Source organism: Takifugu flavidus, chromosome 10 (assembly GCF_003711565.1).
Source record: "Takifugu flavidus isolate HTHZ2018 chromosome 10, ASM371156v2, whole genome shotgun sequence".
Classification (NCBI taxonomy): Eukaryota; Metazoa; Chordata; class Actinopteri; order Tetraodontiformes; family Tetraodontidae; genus Takifugu; species Takifugu flavidus.
Window position 1 is genome coordinate 15012656 of NC_079529.1, and position 13192 is coordinate 15025847.

Below are 13192 nucleotides of genomic sequence, written 5' to 3' on the forward strand. Positions count from 1 at the left end.
GAAGGGATACGTGGATCTAAAACACTGTGACTCTTGGTTAATTTGGCCACAGTGCTGAAAAGAAACCTGGGGTTGCTCTTATTTTCCTCCAATAAAGAAGAAAAATAAGCTGTTCTAGCTCTATGAAGGGCCTTTTTGTAAACTAACAGACAGTCTTTCCAGGCTACATGATAGCTGTCTATTTTACAAGAATGCCACTTCCTTTCTAGTCTGCACGCTTTCTGCTTGAGGGTCCTGATATGTGAATTATACCAGGGGGCACACCTCCTCTGATTTACTATTTTCTTGAAGATGTGTAAAAATGGATCCCTGACAAAGAGTTAACAGCTACTATTAAGTGGAAAAGAACAAAAAAAATTACAATGTAAATCTGGTTAAACTGAAAACTAAACTCTGGTCAAACTTCTAAAACATCTGCAACGAGAACACAACCTACTACGACAAAGAACACCTTAAAAACAATACCAACATCAAATTATGGAGCAAACCATTAGTTTGTAGAGGAAGGATACCTAATTTAGAAATTGCAATGGAGCTATAACATTTAGTGAAAGTTCATCTGAAGGCACAGTGATGAAATGCTATTAGCCTCACACATCAAGAGTGGGGAGAATCACTGGGAACTTATCAGGTGGGGCTCTTTCAATAATTGTGGTTGATCTATATATATAGATATATATATAGGCATAATTAAAGGGAGTGTGGGAGAAATGTGGAAACTGTCCTCACCAGCTCAAACTTTCATGCTGCAGGAGCCCGTTTTCATCTCTGCGAACGGCAGATAGAGTGGTGAAGTTTATACTCATTTTACTTACACGTCAATGATAATGTCACTGTTCATTAGGTTATACTTCAATAAAACTCGGAGCCTTATGCCAAACATGATGAATTATTCATGCGGGAAGAAATAAATAGAAACAGGCATAATACACAGATGGAAAGATGATGAAATAGTTTGCTTTGATCAGGTGGAGGTGCAGAGCGACACCACAACGGAGCTTGCTCCTCGTTCCTAGCTGAAAAGCAGTGGTGCGCTGTGAGAGTGGAGCTACGTGACAATGGTAAACTGGCTGTTGAATTTAAGGTGCACATACGACTGTTTATGATGCAACCTGCAAATAAAGTAGACAGATATAAGCATCCTTTCATGCGCGATCCTTCATTTATCATGTCATGAGGCAGCTCTACAGATTTTGCCGGTTTCACTTGTTTTTTTTAATATAATTCAACTATCATATAACTACTTCCTTGCCCAACTTGTTGTGCTACCTTAAGGATGGAAGCAACTCAGGTGCTGTTGCCTGTATTCACACATTAACTGACGTTATTTATCTATATATGAAGGTGTCTTTGGTTTTGTTACTTCATTTTACTCTGGAGACCAGGAGTTGATTTCAAGTAACATAACCAGCAAACACCTTTACCTTGACTTTAATCAACAAAACTCTATTCATTGTTTGCCTCTGCACTTGAATTACCTCTGAAATATAGCCAGTTCAAACTGCTTTTGTGAATAAGCAGTAGCTGTAGCAGGTCAGAGAGGGGCTTTATTCAGGCAATTATCAAGACTCAAACCAAAGATTCAGTTCCGTTAGCTCAGGTGAGCCTGCTGATTATCTTAATAACACCAATCACCAGCCTGTGGCTAACAGTAGGAGACGGTCTGAGATGAATCCTGTTTGATGCGTGATTATAATGTTGCATGGTGGGAGATTTTTAGGCCTAAATAACACTCAAAAAAAAGAAGGGGTTTCTAAAAATGAAGGACAGTTCTGCCTGGACGTGCTAAAAAAGTAACCATTGATTTAAAATTGCTCTACTTCAGCAAGCAATTGTCCCTTTATTCAACTGCCCTCAATAATATTTTATAAAAAGTTAGGGTTTATAATCACAATGAAAATAATAGCAAATCAAAAAGTGCATATTTAATCGTGGTGTCGACAGCTATGATATTTATTTTGTTATTGTACCATCAGAATGTCCTATCTGAACTTAATTAATATTAGGTAATGGTAGTGAGTGGCTGGGGAGAAATAAAATTAAAAAGTAATCAGCCAGACAAAATTCAATCAGTTTTGACCTTCAAATCTGAAAGTGTGTCCACAACTACAACGCAATAACTAACCTGGACCAAGTGGCGTATTAGGGTGTAACGAGAATGTTTTACTAAGCCTATGCAGGGGTTGAACAGAAAATGCTGCGTCTCATACTGCAATATTAATTTGATCTGCTTCTTTCAAAGACCGATACTCACGCTGGGTAAGGCTGCGTGCGTGGGGCGATGCTGCGTGGTGTGCCTGCTTGGATGACATCAGGCGGGGTCATCATTACATAAAACTGACCTGTGGACAGGACGACACAAGGGAGTAAACATCACATTGACAATTTAGAGTTTACTCACCATTAAAATTAAACATTAAACATGTATAGAATCAAAAAAACAAGACAGATAACCTGCGTTATCTGTTCATATCTGTTCAGTGAGATGGTCACACAGAAGAATAAAATGTAGGATTCACAGAGCCATGCACACAAGCCATTCGAAAGGCCAGTCCTTCATAGATGACTTCAGCCAGTGTTTCAAGAGTCTGTTGGACACAAGTCAGCTTGTACTACGTACACGAGGGCCACTACTGGCATGCCACAGTGGAATCACTGGCACACTGGGACACTGTCCTACTCTAATTGCATTCACACTGACTTTGTCTCTTTTTTTAACAATTAAATTAAACAACAATTAAACAATTAAAACACAACCAGGAAAATCACTTTTCTCCCTGGTATGCAATTTTTACAGAATATATATAATAAAGGGGGAATTTAAATATTAGTCCATATTTAGGTAAACCCCCACCCTGGTTTCAGTCTTGTGGCTTGTTAACAAATCTCCGTAAACTACCTGATGCTCGGCTCATGTGATGCTTCACCTGCTCCATCAAGCCTGCAGAAACTGTGTCCAGGCTCAAAAAACACAGCGAGTCACTTCCCCTTCATACACTGAAGCAAAGTCTTGTGACCTTCCTTCTCTTTCACTGGAAGCAGAAGCCAATAACAGCTTTAAACTCCCCAACAAATAAACAAATTAAGTGGCGCATATACTGTAACATAAAAGCAGAAAATGCAGGGTGAAGTGCAACGGCTCTTGTAACCCAGGTTTTGGCCGTATACGTGAATAACTGCTCTAATGGATGATTCATAGCAACGTTTATTATCATGATTTATTCAAACTTCTGGTCATTATGAGCTAAATTAATTAAAAGGACACAGGGAAGCCTCGGCTAGGTACCCAACCGTCATTTGTCTTTGCGCCGAAACCATTTCTGTGAAATCAGTGATATCAAAAAACAGTGAGGGGTTAGAAACCAATAAATTACTGGAAATTTAATTTCATGCAGTGGCTACCAAATCCCCGAGTGAAAACGGAGATCTAAAAAAATACCACAATACCTGGGACACGAAGTACAAGCATTATATGATGCAGAACAAATTCCATGGTACCATAGTCAAGTATCAGAGAACCTCAATAATTTGCTTTTGCAACTGCTAATCGGTGTCCTGACAGGAACCACAACATAAAGAGTGTGATAGCAGGTGTCTTTAAAAGAGCTCTTAAGGAGGAATAGTCTGTTGAAACGCTTCCTTCCTCTTGACCAGCACCAAACAACCATAAGGACAATTATCACGCAAGATGACAACACATGGCAGTGAAGAGGAAGAGAACCCAAGTATGATGACATGTGATATGCAACAAGTAAACAGCATGACATAAAATGTCTTAAAAAAATCAAAAGTGAAAATAAATCTGCACGATTATATGAAGCTGACGCTGTGGCTGCTGCATCACTCAAATGATGTTTTACGAATCAAAAATGATAAGTTTCATGTGCTAATGCAATGTTAACAGGAACATTTTAGCTATTGCACAATGTTTTTCTACACACAGACCAAAGCTGCACTGACTGTGGTTTAGCAACTGTTGGCAGAAATGACTGGAGTACTCAGCACATTCTTGCTTGGCATTTGAAAAGACCACCGATTTAATTTCATGCCGGTGTTTAACACAAGTGAAGCAAGAGAACAGAGTCTGACCTGCCTGTGTGAGAGTGGGATCCGAGGCAGCCTGCACCGACACCGCCCCGTCGCTCACAGCAGTTGCGGGGAAGTACGCAAAGCGCGTCTCTCCTCCTACTGTCTCACCCGCTGGGCTCCCTCCATTAGTGAAAGGGTTCTGGATCACAGCCTGTGACAGATAAGAGAGATCGAGTAGTTCTTGAACGAGTAGCAGCGGATCAGTCACAGCATGTAAACACATTCATTCTCTGTCAAACTCAAATCTGGTTTCCCATTTAAAGCCCCTAGGAAGTAGCAGCGTTGTCTGGGATAAAGGGAGGGGGAAATAGGTGCACCTGTGATTAGCAAATACTATATTTGGCTAGAAAAAATAAATTAATCTACAACTGCTTTATTTCCTGATTTATTATCATTAGTGTTGTGGGATGAGCAACATGATCTTAGAGACAACACCTTTAACTTGAAAAACATGCATTTTCATTTCTGGGAGATACAATCCTACCCATGTGAATTTTATCTCTGGGATTATCTGTAATAAAAATGAAGATGGTTGCTGATCAGATTAGGTTGTTCTCTCACTTGAGCCACGGCTTGAGGAGCGCCGCTGAAAGCAGCTGAGGAGACCACGCTCACTGCTCCTCCCCCGTCATCTCTTCCTTCGAGGGACTGATCCGTCACCTGGACAAGACGATATGTCACCTGAAGGAAGGGAGAGAGGGACCCACTTTCAAGACAATTAGGATAAAAGACCCACTTCTCATTACAGTTTTTCCACATAATTTACACTCCTGATAGCAAAGAAACATGTTGGGAAGCCTTACCTTGTTTGTAGATTTGTTTATCATATCTGCTGCCCCAACTAAGAGAAGGCTAGTGTCCCAATCTCAGTATTGCATGTATCTCACTTGAGGCACATTCTAAAGCAGAGGCACATTTTGTGGGTTGTAATATGCTTATGCACCAGAATGTGCTTGATTAAATTTGAAAAAGGCAGGAAAATGCACTTGTTTGTTCCAAGAAACAGCATTTGTATTCACTCATCATGTGACACTCCTCCTGACTGACATGTGACAGCAGTCCCATGCCAATCCTAGACAAGACTGCAATCACATGATTACTCACGCTACTCTGTTTATGCCAGATTAGCCACATGGATCAGTAATTTTGGCACCCTTATTTATTTTGTCATACTTACAACTTTATTGTCACACCGACTTGATCTGAACCACATGGATCACTTGCTTGATTAGGGCCAGTGTAAATAATAAAAATAAGAATTTTATTTGTTCTAATTAAATTCTGTTTTTATTAGTAATACTCCTTTTTACTACTTTACTGAATAATTTTTATATTGTCGCTTTATTGCTGGTCACCAGTGATGTGGACAACCCATAAATATGGGGTGCAAACACTTTACAAATGCCACCAATCTTGGGACTCAGACTTTGAGGAAATCAAAGTCACAAGATGTACCTATTTTGCCGTTAATTTCTCCTTGCTAGTCAAACATCTTGAAAAGTACCTGCGTTGACTGTACAACGCCACAAACACACTGCATGTTGAGGTAGCAGTAAAAACACTAGATTAAACACAAGACAATAAATGAAGAAACTAAGGACGTCATGCAGAAGAGATCAAACATCAGACTCAAATAACAGGAAATGTGAGGTCAATTGCAAATGAAAAGCTCAAACACCCCTTGAGCTATTTTCCCCACTTTATACCTAAACTATGTTTTCAGCTCAATACAGGACACACATCCAGGAACCAAGCAAAAAAAAAAAAAAATCAAGATTTTATTTAAATTATCAATAAAAAGGAGACATTTACATTCATTTATTACGTACCTGACCACCCTCTGTACGAAACTGATACTGTATATTATGGTCACTGAATGCTGCAGCTTGTTGAACACTGGCTATTGTGACGGGTGTCTGCTCTTGTCCTGTACCGTCTCCAAGGTAAAAAGGAGCACAAAAGGCAGATGTGAGGAGAGAAAGGGAGGAAAAACCTACAAAAATGTATCCAACGCCAAAGTTTGGGTAGCAAGTTAAAAAAAAGTAAATAAACCGTGTACAACGTTGCCAAAGGCAGAAAGGCTGCAGTTTGCATGATTTTTATCAGTTGGAACTATGCACATATAAGCATCACTAATGCACAGGTTTTGGAAAAGTGCACCTTATTCTTACCTTCATTAGTCTGCACAACCTCTTCTTGCTTATCTTGACTGCAAAGTAAATGTTACAAATAATCTTTTAAAACGCCACAAACAGCAGTAAATAATCAATATTTCATGAATATTAGCAGCACGACAAAAAGATGCACAGCTGTAGACTCAATATTAGAAATGACATTGGTGATATTCGGACTTTGTTGTGCGCCTGTTAATCATTTGTTTTAATGGCTAGCTTACGCTATCTTAGCTGTTATATTAGTTGGAGCTGGCACATTATGACAAGCCAGATAGTGGTTTTAACTGCAAAATCGAATGTGACGACTTTTACATTTCGAGATCTACAGTTTTCTTTAAAAGCTAAACTCCTGCAACGGGTTTGATTTTGTGTAGAAAACTGTTTTTTTTTTTAGGTCAGGCCTCGGTTAGCGTCTTAAACTAGCTATCATATATGGAATGTTGGACATAGCTTGTCTGTGTTAGCCATCTTGGCGACGGCGTTACCTTGCGTTGTCCAGACTCTGTTCAAGCATATCCATCAGTGTTAGAATAAAAGTGATATTCGGTGTCACAGACGGAGATGGAAGTGTTGATCACGGGAACAAACACTCAGGTCATGTGAGAGAGACAGCCCAGGACACGTGAGGTAAAGCTCGGCGTCGAAGTCAAAATGGTGTCCGCTGCTGCCACTGTGCGATATCTGACTAAGCTCACAGCTGTGACGCTGAACTATTTGCAACTCCCCGAGAAAAAAAACCTGTTCAGAGACAATTTTGCGGCCAAAAATAAAATACAACATTTCGTAGAGTTTGTTTCAATTTAGAAACAATGTACGATTTTTTACAAGAAAGTCAACATCCAGTATTTGTTCACATTGAAATATATATGTATATATTTATGTATTTATGTGAATTTAAATATTGAAAAGAAATATTTTTAATATATTAAATACAAGGTGTTGAATCTTAGTTGACAATAAAAAATTGCCCTTCAAACTGGTCTGTTTGACGTGAACTTTGTCCTACATAAGGCGGAACGTTTCTTCGTACGGCACATATACAGCAGAGACACCGATGTACTCGTTCTGTTCGTTTATCTATACTTATAGTTTGACCAATTTCATAAAATTGTATTGAGGAAGTTTATATTAAGTCCTAATTGAGCACTTATATGACTTCACACTGTTCGACGGTGAGAGTTGGTGAAAACATTGTTGTTTGAGGTAGCAGATTATGGACTAGGATTTGGAGAATCAAGATGAGAGATACATAGTGAAATTTGCCTATGATCCACATCGCTTTGATCGTAATATTTTGAGTTCCATCTACCTGTAGTACTTTCTCACATGCACTAATCCAATAGAAAATTGAAAAGGTCACTGCCGGCCTTCCGCGCAAGAGCGCTTTTTGCGTTGAGTTTAACAACGACGTCCGGGCGACTCGACGAACCATGACTGAGAACGCTGCCGTCTGCCAGGCTCTCATTGGCTGTCACGGTGGGCGGCCCCCACGACTTCCTGCTTTGGAATCACCCTGAAACAATTCCGGTCTCTCCTTGCTGAAGGTTCACAGCGGTGACTCTTTACCAACTGTGCTCCTTTGGTTGGACGCTTCATTCACAATGTCTGGCCGCGTTCTCGTTGGCGTTAAGCGTGTAATTGATTACGCTGTTAAGGTAGGATCTCCCTGCAGTTGTGTAGTGTATTAAGGTTGTGTCGCTGCCACTCTTATCGTATTTTACTTTGTGATAACTCTTAGCCCTGTACCACCTGGCTAAGGGACATTTGCCGAATTATGACAGATAAATGTCCACTATGTGCCAGAAACCATGCAATCGCTCTATATTACGTATTTACCATATACTGTGCATTATACGTTCTTAACGTGGCACAATCCATGCAAAGAAATAGCTGATGTAGTTGGGGTTGTGTAACCCATTGACTCCCATTTGCTTTCCACCTTGTGTTCCGAGGTTCACTGCACGCACACTTCAATGAACGAGGACTTAAATGAAGGTCTTACGCGAGTCATGCATGCACTTATTGTAAAATTAGTATTCTGTTTGTTTTTTGACCAAGGTGGGCACCAAACCAAGAACACACCTGCTGCAGCTGGTAGAAGCAGGGTCTAACCTGTCATTGCTCAATAGTGACACAGCTGCTTTCTGACCCCAGTGTTGCCATTATAGTGCAACTTTGTGCCTCATAATTGTACTTTAAACAATGTTTCCACATCAGGCTGAGTCTTCCATCACCTGTGATTTGTTTATAGAGGCTCCACTTCTTTATTAAAGTACAATTTATATCTTTCTCTCGGCTTTTATCCTTGGCCACCTCTGAGGACATACAGTAATTTAATATTTACAGGGTCCCTGTTCAAACCTGCTTTTATAATTGAGAGCTTTTCTCCCACATTTGCGTGTTATTCATCCAACATTCCTGTAGTGACTGTCCGGCTGTTTTGCTCTTTAGATTCGCGTGAAGCCGGACAATACAGGCGTGGTGACTGATGGCGTGAAACACTCGATGAACCCCTTCTGTGAGATCGCTGTGGAGGAAGCAGTCAAGCTGAAGGAGAAGAAGCTTATTAAAGAGGTTGTTGCTGTCAGCTGCGGGCCACAGCAGGCACAGGTAAGTGCACGTGTGCCAGACTCTGCTTTGCTTGTGAGGAGGAGATCTCCACATTTTTAGAATGGTTTCGCAGAATGATATTTCAAAATAGTGGCAATGTAATTGTGGTGAATCACGCTTAAAAGAAGTGATTTGCCAACTCAATCATAACAGTAGATATCAGGTAAGTAGAAAATTACAGGAATTTGAAAATTACAGGAAGCATCAGCGTTCAAGTAACTGTCAGAACAACGCACGTTGTTTTCTTTACTAAAATGTTTTCAGAGATTTGTTACAATTATGTTTTGGCCACAGTGCAGTTTTTCTTGTTTCCCGACATTATCCTTCATCATATTATGTGACAAATTTATGCTGTAGATCTTACTTCACATATCGGTATCATTGATTTGAGCCAGTGCCTCCTTTTAACCCACCTTCCTGTCCTACTTAGGAGACCATCCGCACTGCCCTTGCTATGGGAGCAGACCGTGGAATTCATGTTGAAGTATCTGGGAAAGATTATGACACCCTTGGACCTCTGCAGGTGTCCAAAATCATGGCTGCTTTGGCCAAGAAAGAAGATGCTCAGCTAGTCATCCTTGGCAAACAAGTAATAAATATTCCTTTGGCGTTCCATCATTATTTTAATTGAGTTGCATGCCTGTATTTCCTGATGTGAAAAATAGTGATGTCTTCCTTGTCTGGTACTGGTATTGCTAAATGTTCAGTCATCTAGCTCAAAGAAATCTTCTTTTGAACTTAAAATAGCTTATGGTCTGGACTTTTATTGTTGTTTTTTTTGAATACATTTCAGCTCTCATCCAAGAGGCTTGTTCAGTTCTAACTGGCTCTTTTAGCCAGAGAGGAAAGATAGTTTTGAAAAAGGAGTAAAAGAAGCTGTAAACTTGAAAGGCCATCACTGAACAGAAGAGGATATAAAGCGGTCCTTGGATCGCTTCCCAGAAACTTATACCCTAGTTCAGCCTAAACAACACATGATGACCATGGATGAGAGGCAAAACATCTTCAAAAAACAGGATATCCAAGTTGGCCTGTTTGAAGCTGAACAGAAGGTCTGCTACTCGCGCTATCGTTATTTTACTGATGACGTTTGCTTTGTTAGGCCATCGATGATGACTGCAATCAAACAGGCCAGATGACCGCAGCCCTATTAGACTGGCCTCAGGTATGGTTTTACCCTTTTCCTGAAATAGTCCTACTAAAATAATGCTAAGATAAATCCAGTGATTGTAGTGTTTTCTGTTTTTCTTTCCCAGTGTCAGTACAAGGTTACATAATGTTTCCACCACTAATATCTTATCAAATTGATCAGAAACTAGTTGGAGTCAGTATTAGCGATATGGTATACCTGCACTGATTGATACCGGTCTGAAGGCCTCATGCAGAGATAAGGTTGAAGTTCATTTACCTGGTGTCTTTTATTATGTTCATGGTTTTATCACCAAACTGTAACTTTATTTTTTAGGGGACCTTTGCATCTGAAGTGGCAATAGAGGGGGACAAAGTTAAAGTGGTGAGAGAGATTGATGGAGGCCTCGAGACTATCAGGATAAAGACACCTGCAGTGATCACCGCTGATCTTCGACTTAACACTCCGAGATACGCCACCCTCCCTAATATCATGGTAGGTCGTTAGGAAATGGGATTAAATTACCGGTACAAGGCTCATGAGTCACGTTCAGTAATTTCCTATAAATAATGAGGAAATTAAAATATTATCTTGGAAGTCGTGTTAGAACAGTCTGGTCTCTAGATTTGCACCGATGTACAAATTCACTATACAATACATAGAAAACATGTTATAATGAGACTGAGAGAGGTTCTATTTGATGATATTCATTGTTTCGCCAAAGAATTTAGCTTATGTTGTATATGTATTGTCTGCAATTGAAAACTATATTTCTATACACCTAAACTTCCAGTGCCCACATCAGCACGTTTTTAAAAATGGTCAAAATAAAGATTGTTTGAAACTCCACTAGTCAATAGGATGAACCTTTTTAGATTAAAGCTTTTCTGAAGGACCATTGAGCTGCTAAAATATATGCAGTTCCCCGTTTTACCACTAGATGGGAGGGTAGATGAACCCTGAAATGAACAGTGACGACCAGTGACCTTGACAACAAAAAAAGTTAAAGGCAACAGACAAAATATGATTTAGTGTCAATTTGATATTGACAATAAAAACAGAAAGGGACAAAAAATAGCCCTGTAAGTCTAAGCAGAAGTTAGTTGTAGTAATTGTTTTCTCAGGTTTCAGATTTTGAAAGCTTTTCCCATAAAATGATCTTTCTGACTGTCCTTTCTGACATTGTTGTTTCTTACCTGCAGAAAGCCAAGAAGAAGAAGATAGTTAACATGAAACCTGCCGATTTAGGAGTGGATCTGACATCACGACTGGAACAGCTGCGCGTAGACGAGCCCCCACAGAGACAGGCAGGGGTGAAGGTAGAGACGGTGGCAGATCTGGTGGGCAAACTGAAGGAGACTGGGAGGATATAGGCACGAGAACAAAGACCTTTATGGTGAGTAATTGAATTGTATTGTTATTGTGTAGTGAGTCAATGTGTTTTCATGGACATGAGTGTCCAGGCTATCACCAATATTCCAGCTATGCTCCTATTCAGTATCCTGCGTTTGCATTAACGCTGAGAAACCTGGTTACTAAGCAGGATCCAAGGTTTGGCAGTGTTCTTATTTTTGCAGATGCTTGCCCAACCGTTTCCACTTCACATTACCAGTGGTTGTTACTTATATATAGCAGATCCTCGGTTTTACCATATGTTATAAGGAATAAGAGTTTCTTGGGCACAGGGGTTATGTGCCACACTAGCCATACTGGCAGCCTCTTTTAATATGATGTCTTGTCTTCAATATCTATATTTTCTGTCTTTGCAGGAATCTGGAATAAATTACTGGCCTGTGTGACATCTGAAGGACAGGCTTCTGCTGTAGACCGTGAAGACTGAGGATAGCTGAGCACTACTGAGATGTATTGTCCTGCAGCAGACCCACACAACCCTAACAGCATCATTTGTACATTTTATCTGAAATTATGGTTCAACTCTCAGACAAATAAATATAATAATTGACTAAAAACTTACTTATACTCTGTTATTAATGCTATATGTAATATCACTGTAACACCATTAGCATTTTAACATAAGGGTGGATCAGCTTTAGAAATAGTCTTTTCTAATTGATATGTGTAAATATGCATGTAGATGTGTTCAAATAATGGCTTTCAGGGTTGGTGTAAAATCTACAGGTACTTGGTTTAATTTCTGTGGTTGTAGCTGGCCTGCCTGGACACTGTCTCTCAGTAAGACCAAAGGAGGAGGGTCACAGCCCAATTTTACCATAAGCTCTTGAATTTGCTGTTAATTGTACAGAACAGTTCTATGACAATAAAGCAGCCAGTCTTTTTCATATCAAAATACACTTTTTATTCCTTCATTTTTGCAACGGCTTTACTCTATTCCGTGGGTGGATGATTCTGTTTTTCTAACTGAACTGCAATGAAGGAAAAAACTTAAAGTCCACTATTGCAGTTTATTTGTAACCACTTTCACAGATACATTCAAATATAAAGTATAACATAGTTAAAAATCAAGTCAATTATAAACCAGAATACTAAAACATTCTACCTTTAGAGCTAATTTCAAAGGGTGGATTTTGAGCAGTCTTGACAGTTGGGAGGTGTGTGCAGATTGGTTTGGGTGGGGGGCAGATGGACCAGGCTCAGAGCTGTGTCCATCACTGTCCTCCCAGCTTTGGTGCTTGGTCCATGTAGGTATTGACAGGATATGACCTTCAGCTGAGTGGAGATCGTGGGAGAGGCTGGAGCAGGTCTCTAAGGTAGGAGGGGGGCCTAGTTATTGAGTGTTTTGTGTGAGGTGTATGCAATAAGTAATGAGGACTGAATCAATCAGTTTTGGAGGACAGTGGTGATGTGGTATCAGAAGCCGTATGGGTGAGCATATACCTTATAAAAGGCTCAAGCCAGGGGCTTTTGGATCATTAGAATTTAAAAAAAAAAATCATATATGGCACTTCAGTATTTGTACTCATGCCTCTGGGCACATCAGCACTTGTCTGGATTAATCAGATGGTTTGGGTCTCGCAGCATCTCCTCTAGGTGACCCGACCCAGGCCCAGCCTTTAGGTCCAGCCCCAGTGTTCCCCTTTTTCCTGCAGACATTTTGAAGCATTGTCTACTCCTTCAGTGGTGCTGCAGATGGATCCCCTTCATTAAATTCTGAATATTCTGACTAGGCAATGGACTGCAAAAACTCACCGATAGTCATGATTCAAATTCT

The 13192-nt window shown here is 40.0% G+C and overlaps 2 protein-coding genes across 8 annotated transcripts in view; one reads left to right on the forward strand and one right to left on the reverse strand.

Moving 5' to 3' along the window:
- The window catches only part of LOC130532284 (upstream stimulatory factor 2), a 15830-nt gene extending 8151 nt beyond the window's left edge, over positions 1-7679 (reverse strand). Inside the window, exons 1-8 of one of the 7 annotated variants that reach the window (XM_057044833.1) lie at positions 7573-7679; positions 6261-6298; positions 5919-6025; positions 4893-4988; positions 4651-4749; positions 4090-4240; positions 2255-2342; positions 730-768 (exon numbers count right to left, since the gene is read on the reverse strand). In XM_057044833.1, coding sequence (XP_056900813.1) covers positions 730-768; positions 2255-2342; positions 4090-4240; positions 4651-4749; positions 4893-4916 — 401 coding nt within the window. In that variant the 5' untranslated portion in view covers positions 4917-4988; positions 5919-6025; positions 6261-6298; positions 7573-7679. Of the gene's footprint in view, positions 1-729; positions 769-2254; positions 2343-4089; positions 4241-4650; positions 4771-4892; positions 5880-5918; positions 6026-6260; positions 6299-6748; positions 7002-7572 lie in introns of those variants that run through there. The other 6 variants (XM_057044830.1, XM_057044827.1, XM_057044826.1 and 3 more) reach the window with 6 other exon arrangements.
- Positions 7680-7750: 71 nt separating this feature from the next.
- etfb (electron transfer flavoprotein subunit beta) lies at positions 7751-12314 on the forward strand. Its single transcript, XM_057044836.1, has 7 exons — positions 7751-7918; positions 8715-8873; positions 9304-9462; positions 9976-10038; positions 10339-10497; positions 11205-11398; positions 11772-12314. Exons 1-6 carry the CDS (start codon positions 7865-7867, stop codon positions 11373-11375), a joined length of 765 nt encoding a protein of 254 aa, XP_056900816.1. The 5' UTR covers positions 7751-7864; the 3' UTR covers positions 11376-11398; positions 11772-12314.
- The last annotated feature ends 878 nt before the right edge of the window (positions 12315-13192 follow it).